The sequence below is a fragment of the Hypanus sabinus genome, chromosome 13 (genome assembly GCF_030144855.1).
Source record: "Hypanus sabinus isolate sHypSab1 chromosome 13, sHypSab1.hap1, whole genome shotgun sequence".
NCBI lineage: Eukaryota > Metazoa > Chordata > Chondrichthyes > Myliobatiformes > Dasyatidae > Hypanus > Hypanus sabinus.
In genome coordinates, this window is record NC_082718.1 from 20,317,604 (window position 1) to 20,338,374 (window position 20,771).

The window sequence follows — 20,771 nt, forward strand, 5'->3', positions numbered from 1 at the left end:
TTTAATTCAAATGTCAAAATTATTATAAAATTATTTGGTTTGCATATCAGTTATTGCTGTTAGTAAAATACAACACTTAGAAAGCAGAAGCAGAAAGTTTCACTGGATTTCTGCTAAAGCCACATGCAAATTGCCAGTGGGTCAAAAGATCACAGTTAAGTGCATGTCTCAAAGATTAGTGAGGGAGCAATTATTTCTGATTCCTGGTGGTACTTTGGAAAGTGGAAGCTGTATCACTAGAATGTGCTTCCCTGGAATCAGCCCCAGATTGGTCTCCTGTTGAATTGAATAACTAACTAGTGGTGCAGGTAGATTTTTAACAGACTGTAGCAGAGAGTGAGAGGTGGGAGAAGGTTTCAGTTGAGGGGGAATTCAGAAAAAATAAGTACAAGTTTTTTTTACAATAGACAAAGAAAGGATCAAAAACCAAAGGACAAGACAAGGTTCTTGACCAAAATTGGGAGTATGATGCAGTAAGTACTGGAGGAGGATGGCACCAGTGAACAATATGACCAAGTGGGGCGGGGGGGGGGGGGTTCAAGGAACTACTTTTTTCTCTTCATATTCTTAATCTCTTTCTTTTAAAAGCAGGTTCTGCTACAAATGAGCATGCGATCCACATTTTGGGCCATTTTAGCAATCTGGCAATTTGTTGTCTCCAAGGAAGTTTGGCGAGGTTTTGAGCAAAGTGTGTGGCTTGAGGCCAAGAAGCCCGTAGACAGGGCATGAGCCTATGATTGACTCCATTTCGCACTGAAATTAAAGCCAGTTAAAGCAGTGAAGACTGAAATTAACAAAGACAAGTAGGTCTTCAGCGCCATCTACCTGCATGGGTGAACAGTCTCTCTCCCTCTCCACCTCGCTTGCTGCTCCCGAAGGAAGGTGCCCATGTACGAATGTTCCCTCTCTCTCAATGCTGCTGGAGTCCATAGGTCTTACGTATGGTTTCACCGACTCCATTTGTGGATTGAACTCTGTTGTCCATGTTATGATGTCCTGGTTTCTAGCCACTTTTTTTTCTCCCTGTTGTTTTTCTGCAATCTTGATTGGGGCGAACTAGCACTGCAGCCGTCAGATAGTGAGTGTGGGATTGAATTGAACTGAGCTGAAATGAACATACCTAGTCTCTTTCAATGTCATTGTAGTTTAAATTTTTGTATTCTATGCTCTTCGCTCACTTTTTTCTTGCTGTTTACACAATTTGTTCTTATGTTTGTTCATCGGGGGTTTGATGATTTTCTTTTTAACAGGTTCCCCGGTTTTCTTTGCTTCGAGGTTGTCTGTGGGAAGACCAACCTCAACACTGTAAGGTTGTACACTGCATACTTATTTTGACAATAAATGCAACTTTGAATCTCTGCCTCTTGAAGGTGCTAACCAAGCAACCAGGAAACTGCACAAATTTTCTTTACTCCTGTTAGTGTGATTTTCAACTTCCCAAAAGTATTTTTTGGCACTGGTCAAAGATTTGACAGGTGGATTTTAAAATGCAAGTATGTACACTTTGGTAGGAAGAACAGAAAAGCAGAGGATTGTTTTTCAAGAAGAGAGGTTACAGAGCACTATAACATAAGAGATCTAAGTATGTTTGCACAAGAAGTAGAGAAAGATAGATTGTAGATACTGCAATTAGAAAAGATGATGGAATGTTGGTATATGGAAGAATTAAATTCCTGTTACAAATGAAGAAAGGGTTGGTGAGACTCCACCTGGGGAACTGTGGCCTCTATTCAAGTAGTGATATGCTTGCATTTGAGCTAGTTCTGAGAAAGTTCATTCTTTCGATTCCAAAGATGAAGCAGCTAAATAATGAAGAAATGATTGCTCCAGTTTGGACTTTGGATGAATGGAAGACAAACATATAAGACTTTGCAAATCTAGGGAATGAATGAGAGACCACTTATGGAAATATGCAAATTTACCAGGGAATCTAGGATCAAAAAGCATAATTTCAGATCATTTATTTTATTGACTGATTGAGATACAGCGTGGAGTAGGCCATTCCAGCCCTTTGAGTTGCACCGCCCAGTAATCTCCCAATTTAATCCTAGCCTGATCATGGAACAATTTACAATGACCAATTAACCTACCAACTGGCACATCTTTGGACTGTGGGTGGAAACCCGAACGCCCAGAGGAAACCCATGTAGTCACGGGAGGAACATACAAACTCCTTACAAGCAGCAGTGGGAAATGAACCCAGTTCACTGGTACTGCAAAGTGTCGTGCTAGCCACTGTGCTACCATGCCACTCAATTTTGGGAGTATGACTTTTTGGAATTCTCTAACCAAGTAACTTTGGGCACTGAGAAGATGAATATGTCCAAATTATTTTTGAGCAACAGAGCAATCATGTTTTCTGGGGATCAGATAGGAAACCGAGATGATACCAAGATCTTCTTGGGGCGGCATGTTAACATAAGAGTCAGCGAAATGCTTTACAGCCCTAGTTGTAAGATTGAAGTTAAATTTCCTCCACTGTCTTATGTAATTATACTTATTGTGTTTTTCATTGTCGTGTTCTTTATCTTATTGGGTTTTTTTTGTTCTGCATCTGGAGGAACAGTTATTTAATTCTCCTTTGCACTTGTGTAGTGGAAGTGACGTTAAACAATCTTATCTGGATGGAGCTTATCTCCAAAACCACATGGGTTCCTCTGAGTGCACTTTCCAAATGCGTACTGCTTAGCATTGATGACTTGTGGTTCAATGGATCAATTTAATACCAAAAAAACACATACAGTATACAACCCAAAATTCTTGCTCTTCACAGATGTCCACAAAACAATACTTATCAAAAATGACAACATACTATTTATTAGTTCCCTCACAGCTCTACTATTCTATTTACTTATCCGAATCTGGCAGGAAGCATCCTGTAGCATTTCTTCTCCTTTGTCAAAACAACAATGGGCTTCACCGTAAAGCATCAAGAGTATGGTTTAAATTTATGCAACATACCAGCAATGTTATTATTGTTCTTTGATTAGGAAACTAAGATTTTTCTTTGCTGTTCAGAATAGCTAGATAGAATACTTCAATTGTATTAAATATTTTCTATTTAGATAATTGAAACCATGGTATTACTTTCAGTGCAAGGTCAGGGTTATTTGATATGAAGTTTTTATGAAGGCTACATTACTGTCATTGCCCAAAGCAATGCAGTCGTTATTCGTCTACAAATGACTGATCTATGAGGCCTTCCAATTCAAAACAGAAAATTGATTAACTCAAATCCTTTGAGCATTATTAAAATCCTTTAACTGCCAAAGAAGCCTCTGGCACCCATTAAGCTAGAATATTAGAAAATTCATTACTTAAAGTTCAGATCACGTGAATTATTGCAACCAAATACAACATTAACTATGATGACATTACTACCATGCAAAATGGGAGCACATCAAACAAAAATGGAAAATACATTGGAACTTCCACGGAACATTTGAGCTGTTGTGCTGACATGTTGCAGGAACTGGGCAATGTTCAAGCAATGATTGAATTTATAAATGATAAATAACATCTCTATAATGTAAGTAGCAGGTCACAACCACAGTCAACAAAAGAGTCTACCCAGCCTTGGTATGTAACAGCATTTCTGAGTTACTGCCATCAATATTTTAGGATCACACCTGACATGAATGTCAACTTGAACAGCAGAGTACCAGGTCACATTCTGAATATCCTGTGGCAAAATCACTCAACTCTTGATTCAACAAAGCCTTTCCACAACCTACAAGACAGAATTCAGAAGCAACAGAGAATATCCTCCACTTGGCTGGACACATATAGCACCAGCAAAACTTGTAAGACCTGAAGATATAAGAGCAGGAATAGGCCATTCAGTCCATCAAGTCTGCTCTGCCGTTCAGGCATGGCTGATTTATCTTTCCTCTCAAACCCATTCTCTCTGTAACCTTTAACATTCTCATGAAGCTAAACCCCAAACAGCACAAAACAGCCACTTGATTGGCATGACAGGTACCACCATAAACATTCGTTCTTCCACCACTCCATGCAGAAACGCTGTGTTACACCCATCTACAAATGGGCATAGAAACAACTCACCGAGGTGTCTTCATCAGTTCATCCAAAACACTCAACCTCTACCACAAAAAGCATGAAAGTCGGCTCATGTCAGTTCCATCCAAGTCACACACTTCCCTGTCTTGGAAATATAATGTTTTCCTTCATTATGGCTAGGGAATTGTTAGAAATCCCTACAAAATAGCATTGGAGTAATTTCACCAGAATGATGGCAGCAATTCAAGATAGTTCAACATCACCTTCTCCAAGCCAAATAGGAGCAGGAAAAACAAACACAGCATCTGTGGATTAAAATAAAAATCACCTACATGCTTTATAAACACAAGGGATTCTGCAGATGCTGGAAATCCAGTATAACGCCAGCAGAATACTGGAGGAACTCTGCACGTCAGATAGCACCTATAGAAATGAATATACAGTCAACACTTTGTGAAAACAGCCTTAAATGAATAAACAGTCGACGCCTCCACAAATACTGCCTGACCTGCTGAACAGTTTGTGTGTGCATTATATGCTTTATGTGTTTTTTTAAACAATCAATTATTATAGGGAGAGAAATTTTAAAGTTATCAGTCTAAAATGCATTTGTAAATTTACTGAAATTAACATGTACAGAGCTGGAAAAAGTTGGCATATAACACATTAAGCTAAAACATGGCTGAAGGCATAAAATTTTAAGCAAGAAGTGGAAAAGAACATTTAAAAATGAATGAGCTGTAGGCAGAGAAGAGGCAAACCCTGGCAGTCCAGATTTACAGAGTATACAGAGTATGTGAGCTGTGAAAAAAGACATTTCCTCAAGGGGTGACGCTGAAATTGAATCAGAATGAACCTTATGATAGGGCCAATGGTGGAATATCAGTCACAGGTAATTAGTATCGACTTCCAAAGTGGAGTAAACGGGCTGACTTTAAATAGTTTGCGAAATGGGTCAAGAGTGGATCAAACAAGTCTACTGCAAATACAGTTCAGAGTACCCACACTCCAGCCTCGGTAATGATTAGCTCAGATGATTAAAATCTTATTAAAATCAGATTATTAAAAGTTCATTAAAATTAATGTATTATTTCAATGGAACCAAATGTACGGAGATTAGTACAACCAGCAGCCAATTCCTGTGCCCCGTTATTGCTCGCAAAAAAAAGACAAATGTAAAGCACAAGGTAAAATTGCACAGGCTTACTATAAATTTGCTGCCAAGCACTTTCACTTCAACTAAATTATTTTACAACCTTTTTCTATAACAGCATGAACATAGGCACAAAATCTGCTCTCAACCCAACATCTACATGTAAATAATTTTTTTCCAATGTTACGCCTTGCAGCATCCAATGGAAAATATATAAAACATTTCTGTGCACATTTATTAATAAACTGAAGATGCAGCAACTTGGTGCTGGTAAGTGATCATTCTGAATTGGACATCATTCCCAAGAGCTGTAATCTTCATGGTGCATCAGGCAACTTGCCCCGTAATGTGATTACACAAGATGTAAGAGCCATGGGAACTGTCAGAATAATGAGCATTCCCATGCAAAATTCTGAATACATGCAGAGCAACTTCATATTTATGAAGTCATAACCATGCTTTAATCATTGAATTTAAGAGATTCGTTGCCCAATAAACACTGCCAAATATAATGTACATGCTGGGGAATCCTGCCACACAGCAGAAATCTGTAGATTCTGTTGCTGCAACCTGATTTAGGAAGCAATACTGATAGACTCATTTGCCTGACAGATGAGATTGGGTTGCTGCATGAAAGATGGGATTAACATAGCATGGGGTAAGTTCAGTGCGGCTCTAAACTGCCCAGCTACTTCATCTGGTCTTGGGGCCCACTGGCTTCCCTTGGGAATCTTAGATGCTGAAATATCTTCAAACCTATTCAAATACAGGAGAATGGACATGTTCACAGAGGAAGAGTGGATCTGAACCGACTAGAATAGACACACACCAGACAATTGTGCCTTTCATATCTTTATAACAAAGTATTTATTTTTAATTTGTTCACAGGATGAGGAAAAGAGCAGCAAAGTCAGCATTATATCTAGATTGACCCTTGAACTGAGAGGCTGCATCCAAGGAGAGCTAACTTTCAACCACATTAATAAGTCCAGGGTCACAGACATCTACAGATTAATGCATCATGTGAGTATGTTTCACCAAAAGGATTCCGGCACTATTGCTATATTTTAATTATTTACTTAAATTCTACATATTTTATGGTGGCATTTGAACTTACACCTGCAACATCTAAGCCTCGGGATGCAAACCCAATAACATTTTCACAATTTTCTTTTTATCCAACAGCACTTGTTCGAAGAGCAGTGACTTCTCTTCCACCATTTGGTTCTTGAACCAAATTGCACCATCCCAATCACTGCCACAGTGTAGCAGCATTGTGACCAATTTCACTACTCCGCAATGCAATTGACCTTTTTTGTTCTACAGCATGTCCCCGGGTTACAAATGAGTTCCGTTCCTAAGTCCACCTTTAAGTCAGATTTCTACGTAAGTCGGAACAGGTACACCTGGTATTATTTAGCGTCAGTTAGTCAAATGTTTGTCTTAGTATATAGTATATATTTTAACCATCTATGCATACAAGACACTTCAGAGATGTATGTATTTCAATAATTAAACCACTGCATTGCTAAGTAATAATTGTAGCTTCCATCGGGACAGGGCCTTTTGTATGCTCTATTATTCTCACTTTACCCTTTAAAATTGTTCTGATCGTTGACTGACTGTAGCCTAATGCTTTTCCAATGACCGATGACGTTTCACCTCTTTCTGAACGTTTTATTATTTCCACTTTATTTTCAATCGCGATTGTTTTCTGTCAATGGAACAGAAACACTGCGGTTTCAGCAGCTGCCGCGGGCAGCGGGTCCTGAGCTTCCTGGGTCCTAAAGTCCGCCCACACTTAAATGGTTAAAAGGGACAAGGGGAGCAGTGGTGACTGGAAAAGGGATTCAGGGTGAATCCTGCTCAGAAATGTTTAAGCCAAATAGAAAGTTACACACTCAACACTGTTAACGGTAATGTGATCCGACTTAAAATGGCAGACAACGTTCTCCTTCGTCGAGCCGACGAGTTTTTAATATGATAGGCTTTATTGCAGGCCATTCGTAAGTCAGACGTTCGTAACTCAGGGGTGCCCTGTAATTGCATTTTCTTGTAAAATGTTGAATATTATATGTTAAATTGATATTCTTCGTGTGAGTGTTGTATTTCTGATACAACGTTGCTGAAAGTGAGTTTTCAATTGCACCGGTGCATACATGGTTTTGTAGCAATGGCATTAAACTCAATCTTGATTACAATTGAATTAACAAACTAGTTGCTTTTCTAGCTAAAGGTTGTTTAGAAATAATCATTCAAAATATTAGGAAAATAAAAAGGAATAGAAATAGAGCAAATAGATTTGACAGATTGATAAACTCTTCAAAGGTGTATGGCAAATAAAACCATGGCGTTTTGAGAAGCTGACAGCAAGTTTCAAAATTTCTGTGTTTTGCCAGAGAGAAATGGCTTCCAAACCAGTTCATAACAGGTCCCAATTTCCCTTTGAGCATAAGGATATGACAGATTTCCAACTCAACCTTCATTTGCTTTGGATGCTCAACCAATACGGTACCACTGAGGTATACAATGTAGTGCTTTTTTTTCAGAAATTGCCTGCGTCGAAGTCTCTCATCATTTTCTTGAGAAATGGAACATTTTTTGATGTTAGTGAACAAATATCATGCAAGTTATTAATGCATTTGGTAACCTTGCTTTGCATTGTGTTATTAACTGCAGAATATATCAGACACTTTATAGCTACAGTGGTTATTGGTCAGAATTGGCAGCAAGTCTGCCCCCTGTAGGATCCTATGAGATAGCACCCAGGACACTCACAGCAAGGCCAAGAGTCTTCGAAGTGTTGCCTGCCTCTGTCTCTCATTGTCTCACATTCATTCTTAGTCTCAATGAGAGGCACCAACGTACATTGATTTCACTGGTACTTCATCAGTTTCTTGGAATACCCTCTTCAAAGTCAACCGCCCATAGAAACTTGTCTCAATCCTATGTTTGCTGCATGGCAAATGGCAAACTCTCCTACGGTGATTATATTCCAGAACAAAGATCCCCAGACCTCATTAACTGAGCTACAGAATACAGCTATACCTGAAGGTCAAGCTAATATGCCGTTAGCATTCGCCGAAGCATGTGAGAGTATGGGCCTTACACTCAACAACCATCACAGTAATCAACTCTGTCTACCTGTCCCTGTTGTACACACTGCCCTTCAACAAGAGAAATTCACAATGAGACTGGGGAACATCGGCCAATTTCCATATCTCATAATCTACCAACTCTACCCAATGACGCTGCATAAGATGCTGAGTATTTCAGCATTTTGGTTTTAGGTCAGATTAACAACATCGGCAACATTTGGATTTCCATCTTCTTAGGAAGTACCCACCCACCTGTCCCAACAGCCTCCTCCTACCCTTAGTATCAGAGCTATAGAAAAATATAGCACAGAAATAGGCCCCTCAGCCCAATTAGTTCCGACATATCATTCAAACTGTCAACTCCCATTGACACGCACCCGGACCATATCTCGACTATCCATGTACCTATCCAAACTTCTCTTAAATGTTGAAATAGAGCTCGCATGGATCACTTGCATTGGCAGCTCATTCCACTCTCTCACGACTCTCTCAGTGAAGAAATTCCCCTCACGCTTCCCTTCAACTTTTCACCTTTTACCCTTAACCCATGACCTCTTGTTATAGTCCCACCCAACCTCAGAGGAAAAAGCCTGCTTGTATTTACCCTATCCATACCGCTCATGATTTTGTATACAGTACCTCTATCAGATCTGCCCTCAATCTTTTACTTTCCAAGCAATAAATTCCTAACCTATTAAATCCTTCCAAATAACTCAGGTCCTCCAGCCCTGGCAACATCCTTGCAATTTCCTCTATACTCTTTCAACCTTATTTACATCTTGCCTGTTGGTAGGTGACCAAAACTGCACTCAATATTCCAAATTAGGTCATATCAACTTCTTGCACAACTTCAACATAACATCCCATCTCCTGTACAGTAAACTTAGATTTACCAAGGCCAAAATTGCAAGCTCTTTCTTTACGACCCTACCTACCTGTGCTGCCACTGTCAATAAAGGGACCTGTATTCCCAGATCCCTCTGTCCTACAGCATTCCTCAGTTCCCTACCTTTCACCGTGTAAAACTTACCCTAGTTGGTTCTACCAAAGTGTAACACCTTACACTTGTCTGCATTAAATTCCATCTGCCATTTTTCAGCCCATTCTTCCAAATGCTTCAGATCCCACTCTTTGATAATCTTCCTCGATGTCCACTGCACCCCATTCTTGGTCTCATTCACAAATTTGTTGATCAAGTTAACCACTTTACAATCCAGATTGTTGATATAAATGACAAACAACAATGAACCCAGCATTGATCCCTGCAGCACTCCACTAGACACAGGCCTCGAGTCAGAGAGGCAACCATCTACTACCACTCTCTGGTTTCTCCCACAAAGCCACTGTCTAATCTAATTTACTACCTCACCTTGAATGCCAAGCTACTGAACCTTCCTGAACAACCTGCCATGTAGGACCTTGTCAAATGCCCTGCTAAAGTCCATGTAGACATTGCCTTGCCTTTATCAACTTTCTTGGTAACTTACTCAAAGAACTCTATAACATTGGTTAGACACGGTATACTGCGCACAAAGCCATACTGACTATAACTAATCAGTCCAGATCTATACAAATACTCATATATCCGGTCCCTTAGATTACTTTCCAATTACTTTTGCACTACTGAAGTCAGGCTCACTGGCCTAAAATTTCTTGGCTTTATTTTTAGAACCTTTCTTAAACAGTGGAATAACATTACCTATCCTCCAATTTTTTGGTACCTCATCTGTCTCTATGAATGGTTCAAGTATCTTTGCTGTTTCTGTACCAGCCTCCCACAGGTTCCAAGGGAACACCAAGTTAGGCCCTGGGGATTTAGCCACCCTAATTTTTCTCGAGACAGCGAACACCCCCTCCTCTGTAACCTGTATAGGGTTCATGACTTTGCAGCTACTTTGCCTCACTCATAAAGACTCTGTGTCTGTCTCCCAGGTAAATACAGATGCAAAAAATCCATTGACAATCTCCCCTGTCCCTTTTGGCTCCATACATGGATTACTATTCTGATCCTTCAGAGGACCAATTTTGTCCCTCACAATTCTTTTGCTCCTAATATATCTGTAGAATCCCTTAGAATTCCCCTTCATTTTGTCTCCGAGGGCAATGTCATGCCTTCTTTTAGCCCTCCTGATTTCTTTCCTAAGTATTCTTAGCATTTCTAATGCTCCATAAGCACCTCATTTGTTCCTACCTAGCTATACCTATGATGCACCTCCTTTTTTCTTAACCAGGGCCTCAATATCTCTTGAAAACCAATGTTCCCTAAACCTGTTATCTTTACCTTTTCATTCTGACAGGCACATATAAGTTTCTACTCTCAAAATTTCACTTTTGAAGGCCTCCCACTTACCAAATAATCCTTTACCAGATAACAACCTGTCACAATCCACACTTGCTGGATACTTTCTAATACCATCAAAATTGACCTTTCTCCAATTTAGAATCTCAACCCACGGACAAGACCTATCTTTTCCCATACTTACTTTGAAACTAATGGCATTATGATTGCTAGATGCAAAGCATTCTCCAAGACAAATTTCCATCACCTGCCCTGTCTCATTCCCTAACAGAGCATCTGGGACCTCTATGTATTGATTAAGGAAGCGTTCCTAAACACATTTGATAAACACTATCCCATCTAGTCTTTCCACAGTTTGGGAGTCCATCAATATTTGGGAAGTTAAAATCACCTATTACAACCTTATTTTTCTTGCAATAGTCTACGATCTCCCTACAAATTTCTTCCACTAAAGACCGTGTACTGTTGGGTGGTTGATAATATAGTCCCATTAATGTGATCATACCTTTCTTATTCCTCAGTTCGACCTATAAAGCTTAACTAGACGAGTTCTCTAGTCTGTCCTGACTGAACAGTGCCGTAACATTTTCCCTGATTAGTAACGCCACCTTTAATCCCTCCCACTCTGCCGCATCTAAAACAACGGAATCCCAAAGTATTGAGCTGCCATCCTGCTTCTCCTGCAACCAAGTCTCACTGATGGCTACAGTATCGTAATTCCAGGTGTTGATCCATGCCCTGAGTTGATTTGGCTTCCCCACAATACTTCTTGCATTGAAATATGCACATCTCAGGATATCAGTCACACCATGCTCAACCTTTTGATTCCTGACTTTGCCTGAGTTCTTAACAACATACATCTCCACTATCTGTTTTGGCATTCTGGATCCCATCCCCCTGCAACTCTAGTTTAAATCCACCCCTACTCCATGCAGCAGTAGTCCTTCCCCCTATGATATTAGTACCCCCCACCCCAAGTTCAGGTCTCTTCCGTACAGGTCCCAACTTCCCTGGAAGAGACCCCAGTGATCCAAAATCTGATGCCCTCCCTCCTACACCAACTCCTTAGCCACATGGTAAATTGCATGGTCTTCCTAGATCTACCTTCCCAGCAAGTGGTACAGGTAGCAATCCTGAGAGTAGAACCCTTCTGTGGAAGAGTTCATGTTTCTCACATTGGCCTCATCAACTGTCTCAAAGCTGACAAACTCAGAGTGAGAGCACGGCATCCTTGATCCCAAGGGACTGCCTCCCAAGAAACTTACATTGGGATCCATTTCCATTCACAATACTTTATTAGCAAGGAGGTATGAAGTCATAAAGACATATAGGATTACCCAAGAAATCACGAACTTGATTGAAAACTGGCTTGGCAGTTTTTCAATAGAGGCAGCAACGTGTCAAAGACAAATCATGAGATGAACCCACCTGCAGCTGGTGTTCAGAACAACGGAACCAAAGTACGTAGCAACACAAGTATAAGTGAGGTAGCAATTTCTGAAAGCCAGTTGGAAAGGCTCAATTGCATTAACTCAGTCGTCTGTAAATGTTATTTGCAGTTTTCCTTGGCATCAATATTGTTAATATAAAAACACAGGAACAAAATAACATTGCAATATCTCGCTAGATGGGCATCTAGAAGGCTCTTGTTAAAGTTTTCATGACACAATAAAGTTCACCTTAATTCAAATATTTCGAGTAAGATTTCAAATTATCCTCTGGGTAACAGTGTCAACTCCCATCAAGGCAAGCAGCAGACATTTCACATCTTATCATCACGTATAAGAAGAATGCAATTTTCAACTTGACTGAGGAGGAACTGATTATCTGGCACATGGTCTGGTACTTAGAAATACTGAGCATCCCTTGATGCAACACCTGGATACCCCTTTTAGATCGAAATGTAAAACAATTAATATGGCTGACTTCATACTGCATGAGGAAGGAAACATCCAAAATTATACAGTCCAGTGGGACATTCTCCAAGTATTATTTTGTCAGAGAAAACAAACCTGTGTATAGAATATGGTTTAAATATCAACTGATATGAAATAAGATTCTAGTACCAAAACTTAGTGAACAATGTGTATGGCATGCATTGAAAGCACTGGTTCCTGGTGAAAGTGAAAGAAGTCACACGGAGGTATCAATAACTTACCTCACAAGTTAATTGGGAAATTGGCCTTCCTGCATCAAGTACTGAAAACAGGGCCTTATGAGGCCATTGCACAATTTTGCACAGACCTGCTAAATGCTAATGGCAATATTGATTGTGTTACTAACTACAGATTACAGTGGATGTCCTTTAGGCTCAATGGCCCGACTATGGATGACTATGGATGGAAGTCGCCTTATTCACAGCAACATTATTTGTTCCCCATAGTGAAACAGGATCTCAAAATTAATGTGGAATATGGTCAATAAATGAGTAATAAGCTTACAGCAAATTAATCTGAAGATCATCCTCATTCATCTTTGGCACCGTCAACCACATAGCCTGTGCAATTTTTATCAGCCCATTACAAATCTCTGCTCTAATAACCTAACAATTGCTGAGCCAAAGACAAAAATTCCTTCTTCAGGTTTGTCCCTTTCAACAATTTCTCAGTTTCCTTCAAAAGGCATGCTTCATATTGGCTCCCTTTGAACAATAAGCATTGGGGAAACCCTGCTTGCCATTTCTGAGAATCCCTTTCACATAATGCATCTACCATTTCCGTCTGAGAGTCTTCAATGCTAACGCTCATGTACCACAGAGAATTCAATACATTTTCCATGAAAATAGATTGAGTGGAGACTACTCACAGCCCTCGTAGATGTCTGTGGGGATGTGGACAGCAGTATGGTTGAAGTCCACACGGCGGCGGAAGGCTTGGTTTAGTTGAAAATCAGGTTTGATCCTTGGACGGGTTTCATTTCTTTCAGACTTTAGGGAGGAAGAAGAATCAAAGTAAGAACATTTGGCAGGCTCACACTTTGGGTATGATTTCAGACTACAAGGACAAACACAGCTGAAATGAAATTGTTTTACCATGTTGTTAATGCCAGAGAAATCTTGCTCTAGAAAGTCATTTGCCCACAAATACTAGTCTTGTATTAGTTGGACAATGACAATCCATAAAAATGCAAAGTGATTTTTGTTTTAGAGATGTTAAAACCACAAGGAGAATATTTTAGAACCAGCTAAAATTTCTCAAATATACAAACATGATTGCACTTTTATTTCTCCAGTTAAAAAGCAAAACATGAGAACACATTTTTTTTGTGTGGAGATCAAAAAAAGGTGGTTTGCACCTTCAGGTTTAAATGAAAAATATTCTTTATTCTTATAAGAAGTTAGTGTAACACAAGAATAAAAATGGAACACCCATCCAGGATCAGGTCCCTGGTGGGTGGTGGAAAAATTGGACTTAAGATCAGATACCGATGGTGATGGGAGTTTTCCATCACCACACAACCCTGTACCCTACACATCTTCATGCTGAAACCTTGGCTAGAATCACCCGTTTTGCCTTGTGTGGAGTAGAAAGATTGGAAGATACATTTTATTAGTGCTTCCTCTCTACTCCATGTACATTTTAATCCAAGACCTTCCAATTCCCATAATGCTCTGCCCACTCTCTTTCCTTCAATGTCCAGCCAACGTCCTCCAACATGGCTCTGAGAGCTGGCACAGACTTGCTGGGCAGAATGGTCACCTTCAATGCCTTGAGAAAATATAAAAATGTGAAGTACACATTATCTATGGATCACTGAGACTGCTCTGTCACTCAAAGACATCATGCATAGATCCATCTTGGCCTCAGCTCCTCGTTCCTTCTGATTTGATATTCTTATCCAACTTCAAAGGGCACTGGTGCACGTTGGAAAAACCAGAGAATCCTTTCCCACTTGTACGGACCAAAGGATAATGGATTACATGCAGAAAGGTTAAACAAGGAGGAAAGAAAAAAACAAACAAAAAATAAAGGTAACATACAGGGCAGATGGGCAACTTAGTGGGGTTAATACCTCACAGTAGCTACTTTCCATGACAACCACCTCCAGCCTCAGTCCTCAGACTGATTTTTTAATTCTCTCGTATATTTTAGAGAGTCCTATTGAAAGCATCTAAATATATGTCACTCATAAGATTATCATTTGCCTCATCCATCCCTTGGCCAGCCTCTCCGTAACGTAAAACTAATTTGCTTTCTGCTCAGATTTCCAGTATCTGCAGATTTTCTCTCATTTGCTTTCTCACTTTCCCACTTGTGAAGAGTCTCACAACTGAGAAGTGATCTCTGATTCTTCTTCCGCAGATGCTTCCTGACCCTCCACATGCTTCCAGCAGTGTCTTTAATTAAAGCTATGAAAACAGAGGTAGGCCATAAGTTGTATGAAATGCCTTTTGACTTTGCACTGTCCCAAGCTCTCCTAAAGCCAGTGAAGCAGTTTGAACTGTGATCTCTGCCAGAATATAGCAAACAAGAGTTGCAGACTGCAAGTTCCAATTAACAGCCTAACAGCAGGACAACCTTGACAACAGATCTTGATTGAGAGATGACATCAGTTATGGTTTAGTTGCCTTTCTTCACAATGATGTCTTTCTTCTTTTACGTACGCCTGGTGGGTGAGTGAGCAGATGGGACCCGAATCTTATCAGAAAGAGAACCTGTCCCAACAATTATGTGCAGCTACTGATTTCTGCTTCTAGTGTTCAAACCACTACAGTCATTTGTGAACCATAGTTGTACTTTCTTCAAAAATGACAATATATTCTCCACACCTGTCCTACCTCACCACACACATTATTTTAGACCGTTATGAGATAATCTTTTTTTGCAAAAAATAACTCCTTACTTTCTGATTTTGCCTGATATTGTAATTTCCCAATGTTTATGACCTGCTTTTCGCCCTCTGTGCTTTTTTATAGGATGGAAACCAGGACTCTGGAATTACTGAGTAAGTTTTAAACTCCGACTCTCTCTGGACAATGCATCAGATTTTTTTTTATTGAAGCTTCCCTTTTCAATTGCAGTTGACTGCTATTTGCTCTCACTCTCTGCACTGATCTCTAAGAAGACCACACCACCAATGTCACACTAATTTTTTGCTGCAATCACTATGTTGCCATGGTTCATTAATTCCAGACAGATTTTACACTGCTATTTGCATCTTTAGCTTTGGAATTAGCTCAAAATCCTCCCTAAAGGGAGAAATATAAACTGCAGACAGCTGGTTAATGGCAAGGCTCATTTGATTTTAAACCTAGGAATATAGCTATTTTGGAATGAAAGGAAAGGGGGAGTGAGGTGGAGGATCTGAATCAATTAAATGTAACATCAGCAATATAAAACTCAAGTAGGTAGATAGCAAGCCCAAATGACTCGACAAAAATAACGGATTGATCACATAATTAGAATTTTGTGAAGGGATCCATAATGGTGGCAAGTGAAGGGAGAAATAAGTTCGAAAAGAATCCATGTTCAACGTCAACCATTACCAAAATTAACTGACTGGTTAAAGGAACAGAACAGTGAATTCAATTGGAACAAGGGTCTGCATTTTTCCACTGATTATGTGAGAAGTATAGAATATTGAACAACTACATTCAAAGTGACAATGTTCATTTTTGGTTAATCAACTCACATTTACCTCACAAGATCAGAGCACCTCAAGGAAAATCAGGCATTAACAAGAAAGCACACCGCCTATGGTCTTGTGAAATGTCATTTTGTACCCAGTCCTTCACCCACCATCTCTTGCACAACTTCTCTGGGATTGAATGTAATTCACTGGAGAAGGCAGATGAACCACCACTGGAAGTCAGTAAAACCTAAACCACTCGATTTCACTCGGAGAGACTTAAGGCACAAGAATGCATCCCAGGAGCACCTGACTGCACAAAATGGCCTTTTGTCCTTAAAATGCAATTATATTCAAAAGAAAAAGATCCATCTCCAGAGTGAATTGAAATGCAATCAAAAAAGGAATGGAATGTCCCACAAGAAATGGTTGCAAGATTAAATTTTTCATCTATTCTGTCTTGGCAGTTAGTTATTGAATTATATTTTCTCAGGCTGCCAGTCTTTGAAGTAGTTCTTGAATTTTAAGGGAAATGGATCCAAGGTAAGATTTCCTTGCTTCCAACAGGCAAATGTAATCAAATTCCATGTCTTGCAATAACAGTGATAATTGGACTTTAATCAACCCCCAGAGCAAACCACTAACTCCAATGTCTGCACAGGGAAAAAGATCCAGATGAAATAATTGACTGCGCACTCATAATTAATGACTGCAACAGCTAGTGGTATAAAATCCAAAACGTTCCTTTGTTACCTTTCGATTTCTTCTGGCTTGGCTGACACCTTGACACCTTTATAAACCTGAACTCATCGTTCATCACTCCACAATTGTTCCCTGTCCATTAATACATCCATTTTCAAAGTTATAATCTTGTTTTCAAATCCTTCATTACCTTTGTCCTTCTGCTTCTTTAACTCTGTGCAGCCCAGAAGCTCATCTGAGAGATGTGACCACTTTGACTCTTGCGTCTTTACCATTCTCCCATTTCCAGCTGCCATTGCTTAAGTGCTTTGTTTTAATTCAGAGTCAGAATCAGGTTTATTATCACCGGCATGTGTTGTGAAATTTGTTAGCATAGCAGCAGCGGTTCAATGTAGAATACATAGAAGGAAGAAGTAAGTAAATCAATTACAGTAAGCATATGTATGATTACAAATTGTGCAAAAATGGAAGTAATATGTATTTTAAAGAGTGAGACAGTGTTCATGGGTTCAATGTCCATTCAGGAATCGGATGGCAGAGGGGTAGAAGTTGTTCCTGAATCACTGAGTGTGTGCCTTCCGGCTTCTGTACCTCCTTCCTGACAGTAGCAATGAGGAGAGGGCATGCCCAGGGTGATGGGGGTTCGTAATAATGGATGTCACCGCTCCTTGAAAATGTCTTGGATACTCCAGAGGCTAGTACACAAGAAGTAGCAGACTAATTTTACAACTTTCTGTAGCTTCTTTCGGTCCTGAGGAGTAGCTACCAACATACCAGACAGTGATGCAGCCTGTCAGAATAATCTGCACAGTACATCTTTAGGAATTTTTGAATGTTTTAGATGACAAACCAGATTCCTTCAAACTCCTAATGAAATATAACTACTGTCTTGCCTTCTTTGTAGCTGCATCGATATGTAGTGACCAGGTTAGATCCTTAGAGATGTTGACACCTAGGAAATTGAAACTGCTCACTCTCTCCTTTTCTGATCCTTCTGTGAGGATTGGTTCATGTTCCCTCGTCTAACCTTTCCTGAAGCCCATAATCAACTCTTTTGTCTTACTGACATTGAGTGCAAGGCTGTTGCTGCGACACCATTCAACTAGTGGGTTGTGGTAAACCATGTATATCTGTCTGGACACGTCCCTCTGTTGACTGCTCCTGTAGCTCCTACCACAGACCCCTCTATAAAGGTGATTGTGTCACTGCTCCTGCCACATTCATCCAGCATGGATGTGCTCCGTTTTACTGCTAATAAAAGTCTTTCAGTATTTACTCTACTTCCAGTCTTTTGGAGTTATTGATAGAGCATCATGGGTATATCTTGCTCCAGTACACCCTCTCATCTCCATCTGAGATTCTTTCAACAATGGTTGTATCATCAGCAAATTTATAGATGATATTTGAGCTATACCTAGCCACACAGTCATGGGTATAGAGGGAGTAGAGCAGTGGGCTAAGCATGCACACAACTCTGATCATCAACAAAGTGGAGACATTATCACCAATCCACACAGATTGTGGTCTCCCAGTAAGAAGTCAAGGATCCAATTGTAGAGGTAGGTACAGAGACCCAGATTTTGTAGCTTATCCATCAGGTTTGTGGGACTGATGGTGTTAAAACACTCAGTTCTTGTCAAAGGGTGGCATCCTGACATAGGTGTTTGTATTGTCCAGGGGATCTAAGGCCGTATGAAGAGCCATTGAGATCACGTCTGCTGTAGACCTATTGTGGCGATAGGCAAATTGCAGTGGGTCCAGTTCCTTGCTGAGGCAGGAATTCATTCTAGCCATGACTAATCTCTCAAAACATTTCATCACCGCAGATGTGAGACCTATTGGACAACAGTCATTAAGGCAGCTCACACTACTCTTCTTAGGCACCTGCCTTTTTGAAGCAGGTGGGAACTTCCAATCATAGCAGTGAGAGGATGAAAATGTCCTTGAATATTCCCGCCAGTTGGTTGGCATAAGTTTTCAGAGCCTTACCTGGTATTCCATCAGGGCCTGCCTTTTTGCAAAGGTTCACCCTCCTTAAAGACAGCCTAACATCAGTGTCCAAGACAGAGGTCACAGGGTCATCAGCTGTAGCAGGGATCTTCACAGCTCTAGTTATGTTCTCCCTTTCAAAGCAGGCATAGAAGGCATTGAGCTCATCTGGTAATGAAGTGTCACTGCCATTCATGCTATTGGGATTCACCTTGTAGGAAGTAATGTCCTGCAAATCCTGCCAAAGTTGATGTGCATCCGGTGTCACCTCCAACCTCGCATGGAATTGTTCCCTCACTCTTGAAATAGCCCTCCACTAGTCATACCTGGTTTTCTTGTACCGACCTGGGTTAACAGACTTAAATGACGCAGATCTAGCCCTCAGCAGATGACAAACCTCTTGGCTCATCCACGTCACTCGGTTTGGGAAAGGACAGCAAGTTTTCGTGGGCACACACTCATCCACACAGGTTTTAATGAAGTTGGCAGCAACTGTAGCATACTCATCCAGGCTCGAAGATGAATCGCCAAATACAGTCCAATCCACCGATTCAAAGCAGTTGTGTAGGCACTCCTGTGCTTCCCTTGTCCATACCTTCTTGGTCCTCACTACTGGTGCTTCAGTCTTCGGTCTCTGCCTATACCCAGGGAGTAGAAGTACAGTCAGGTGATCAGACTTCCTGAAGTGAGGGTGTGGAATAGCACAGTTGGCATTCCTGATGGTGGTGTAACAGTGGTGTTGTTTCCCCTGGTACTACAAGGTAATTATTTAATGACTTTTTCAAGCTGGCCTGGTTAAAATCCCCCAAATTGATGGTGAGGGTGTCAGCGTGTGCTGTTTTGTGTATATTAGTCCTGTTGCTCAGATCAGTCACAGCCTGTTTGACATTGGCCTGAGGTGGAATGTACCAAAACAATCACAGGAATCTCCCATGGCAAGTAAAATGGACAGCACTAAATTACAAGTTACTCCAGGTATGGTGAGCAGAAATGGGACAACACTGATGTATTTGTGCACCAAGAGGAGTTGATCATGAGGCATACACCTCCACCTCTGCTTTTGAGAGACTCGACAGTCCTATCCTGACAGTGTGTACTGAACCCGTCAATCTGAATTGCTGCCTCCAGTACAGGAAGTGTTAACCAAGATACCATGAAACAAAGGGCACAAGCAGTCCTGATGTCCCTCTGATACAGCACCTTAGCTCTGAGATCTTCAATTTTATCTACCAGAGACTGTATGCTTGCCAGCAAGCTAGTCAGTATTGGGAGTCCAAAACCCCGTTTCCCTGACTGGCAGCCTCGTTTCCTACGGGGAGTCCGGCGGGAAGTATGAGCCACAGTCAGCTTTGTTTCCGTTGGTTTTAAGCAGTGATAGACTATTCAATCACATGAAGACATCCTCATCAGCTGTACAGACATTGAAAGCAGTTGAGATTCTCAGCTGTATCATGCTGAAACAGGAATATTTAATCGTATCCATCAAGCTGTGCTGAACAAGGTCACTGTCTTCAAAGTGCCCTGGAAATGAATTCTCATAGCCTACCTACCTTCTTACTCATTTAAAACTCTTTAATCAAGTTTCGAATCAGTAACTCCCCTTGTGACAGTGCTAATTTTTTAAAATCATAGACATACACCAAGGTCCCTCTATTCCTCAATACTCCATAAGCCATACCATTAATTGCATATTTTGATCCTCAATGTCCTTCATTCCTAACAATTATTGAGCATTCTTTTTCCTTGATTTCCCTCTCACTTGTCCCAACTGAATTCCAATTGCCACTGTCTCCACAATAGTGAATCTTCAGAGTCAACTGCAAATTAACATTGTTCAGGCACTCCGCTGGCATATACTAGAAAGTTCATGCACAATACCACTGCAAACAACTCACCAGTCAAAATTCTGTTCGATCACCACTCATGAAGAACTTTGCCTTAT

General features: G+C 40.5%; 1 protein-coding gene across 1 annotated transcript in view; it reads right to left on the reverse strand.

Annotated features, from left to right (window-relative positions):
- Positions 1 to 20,771, reverse strand: part of LOC132403692 (voltage-dependent calcium channel subunit alpha-2/delta-1) — a 728,052-nt gene that overhangs the window by 382,411 nt on the left and 324,870 nt on the right. The window contains exon 7 of the mRNA XM_059987267.1: positions 13,376 to 13,496. Within this exon, the coding sequence (XP_059843250.1) occupies positions 13,376 to 13,496 (121 nt within the window). The remainder of the gene's footprint in view (positions 1 to 13,375; positions 13,497 to 20,771) is intronic.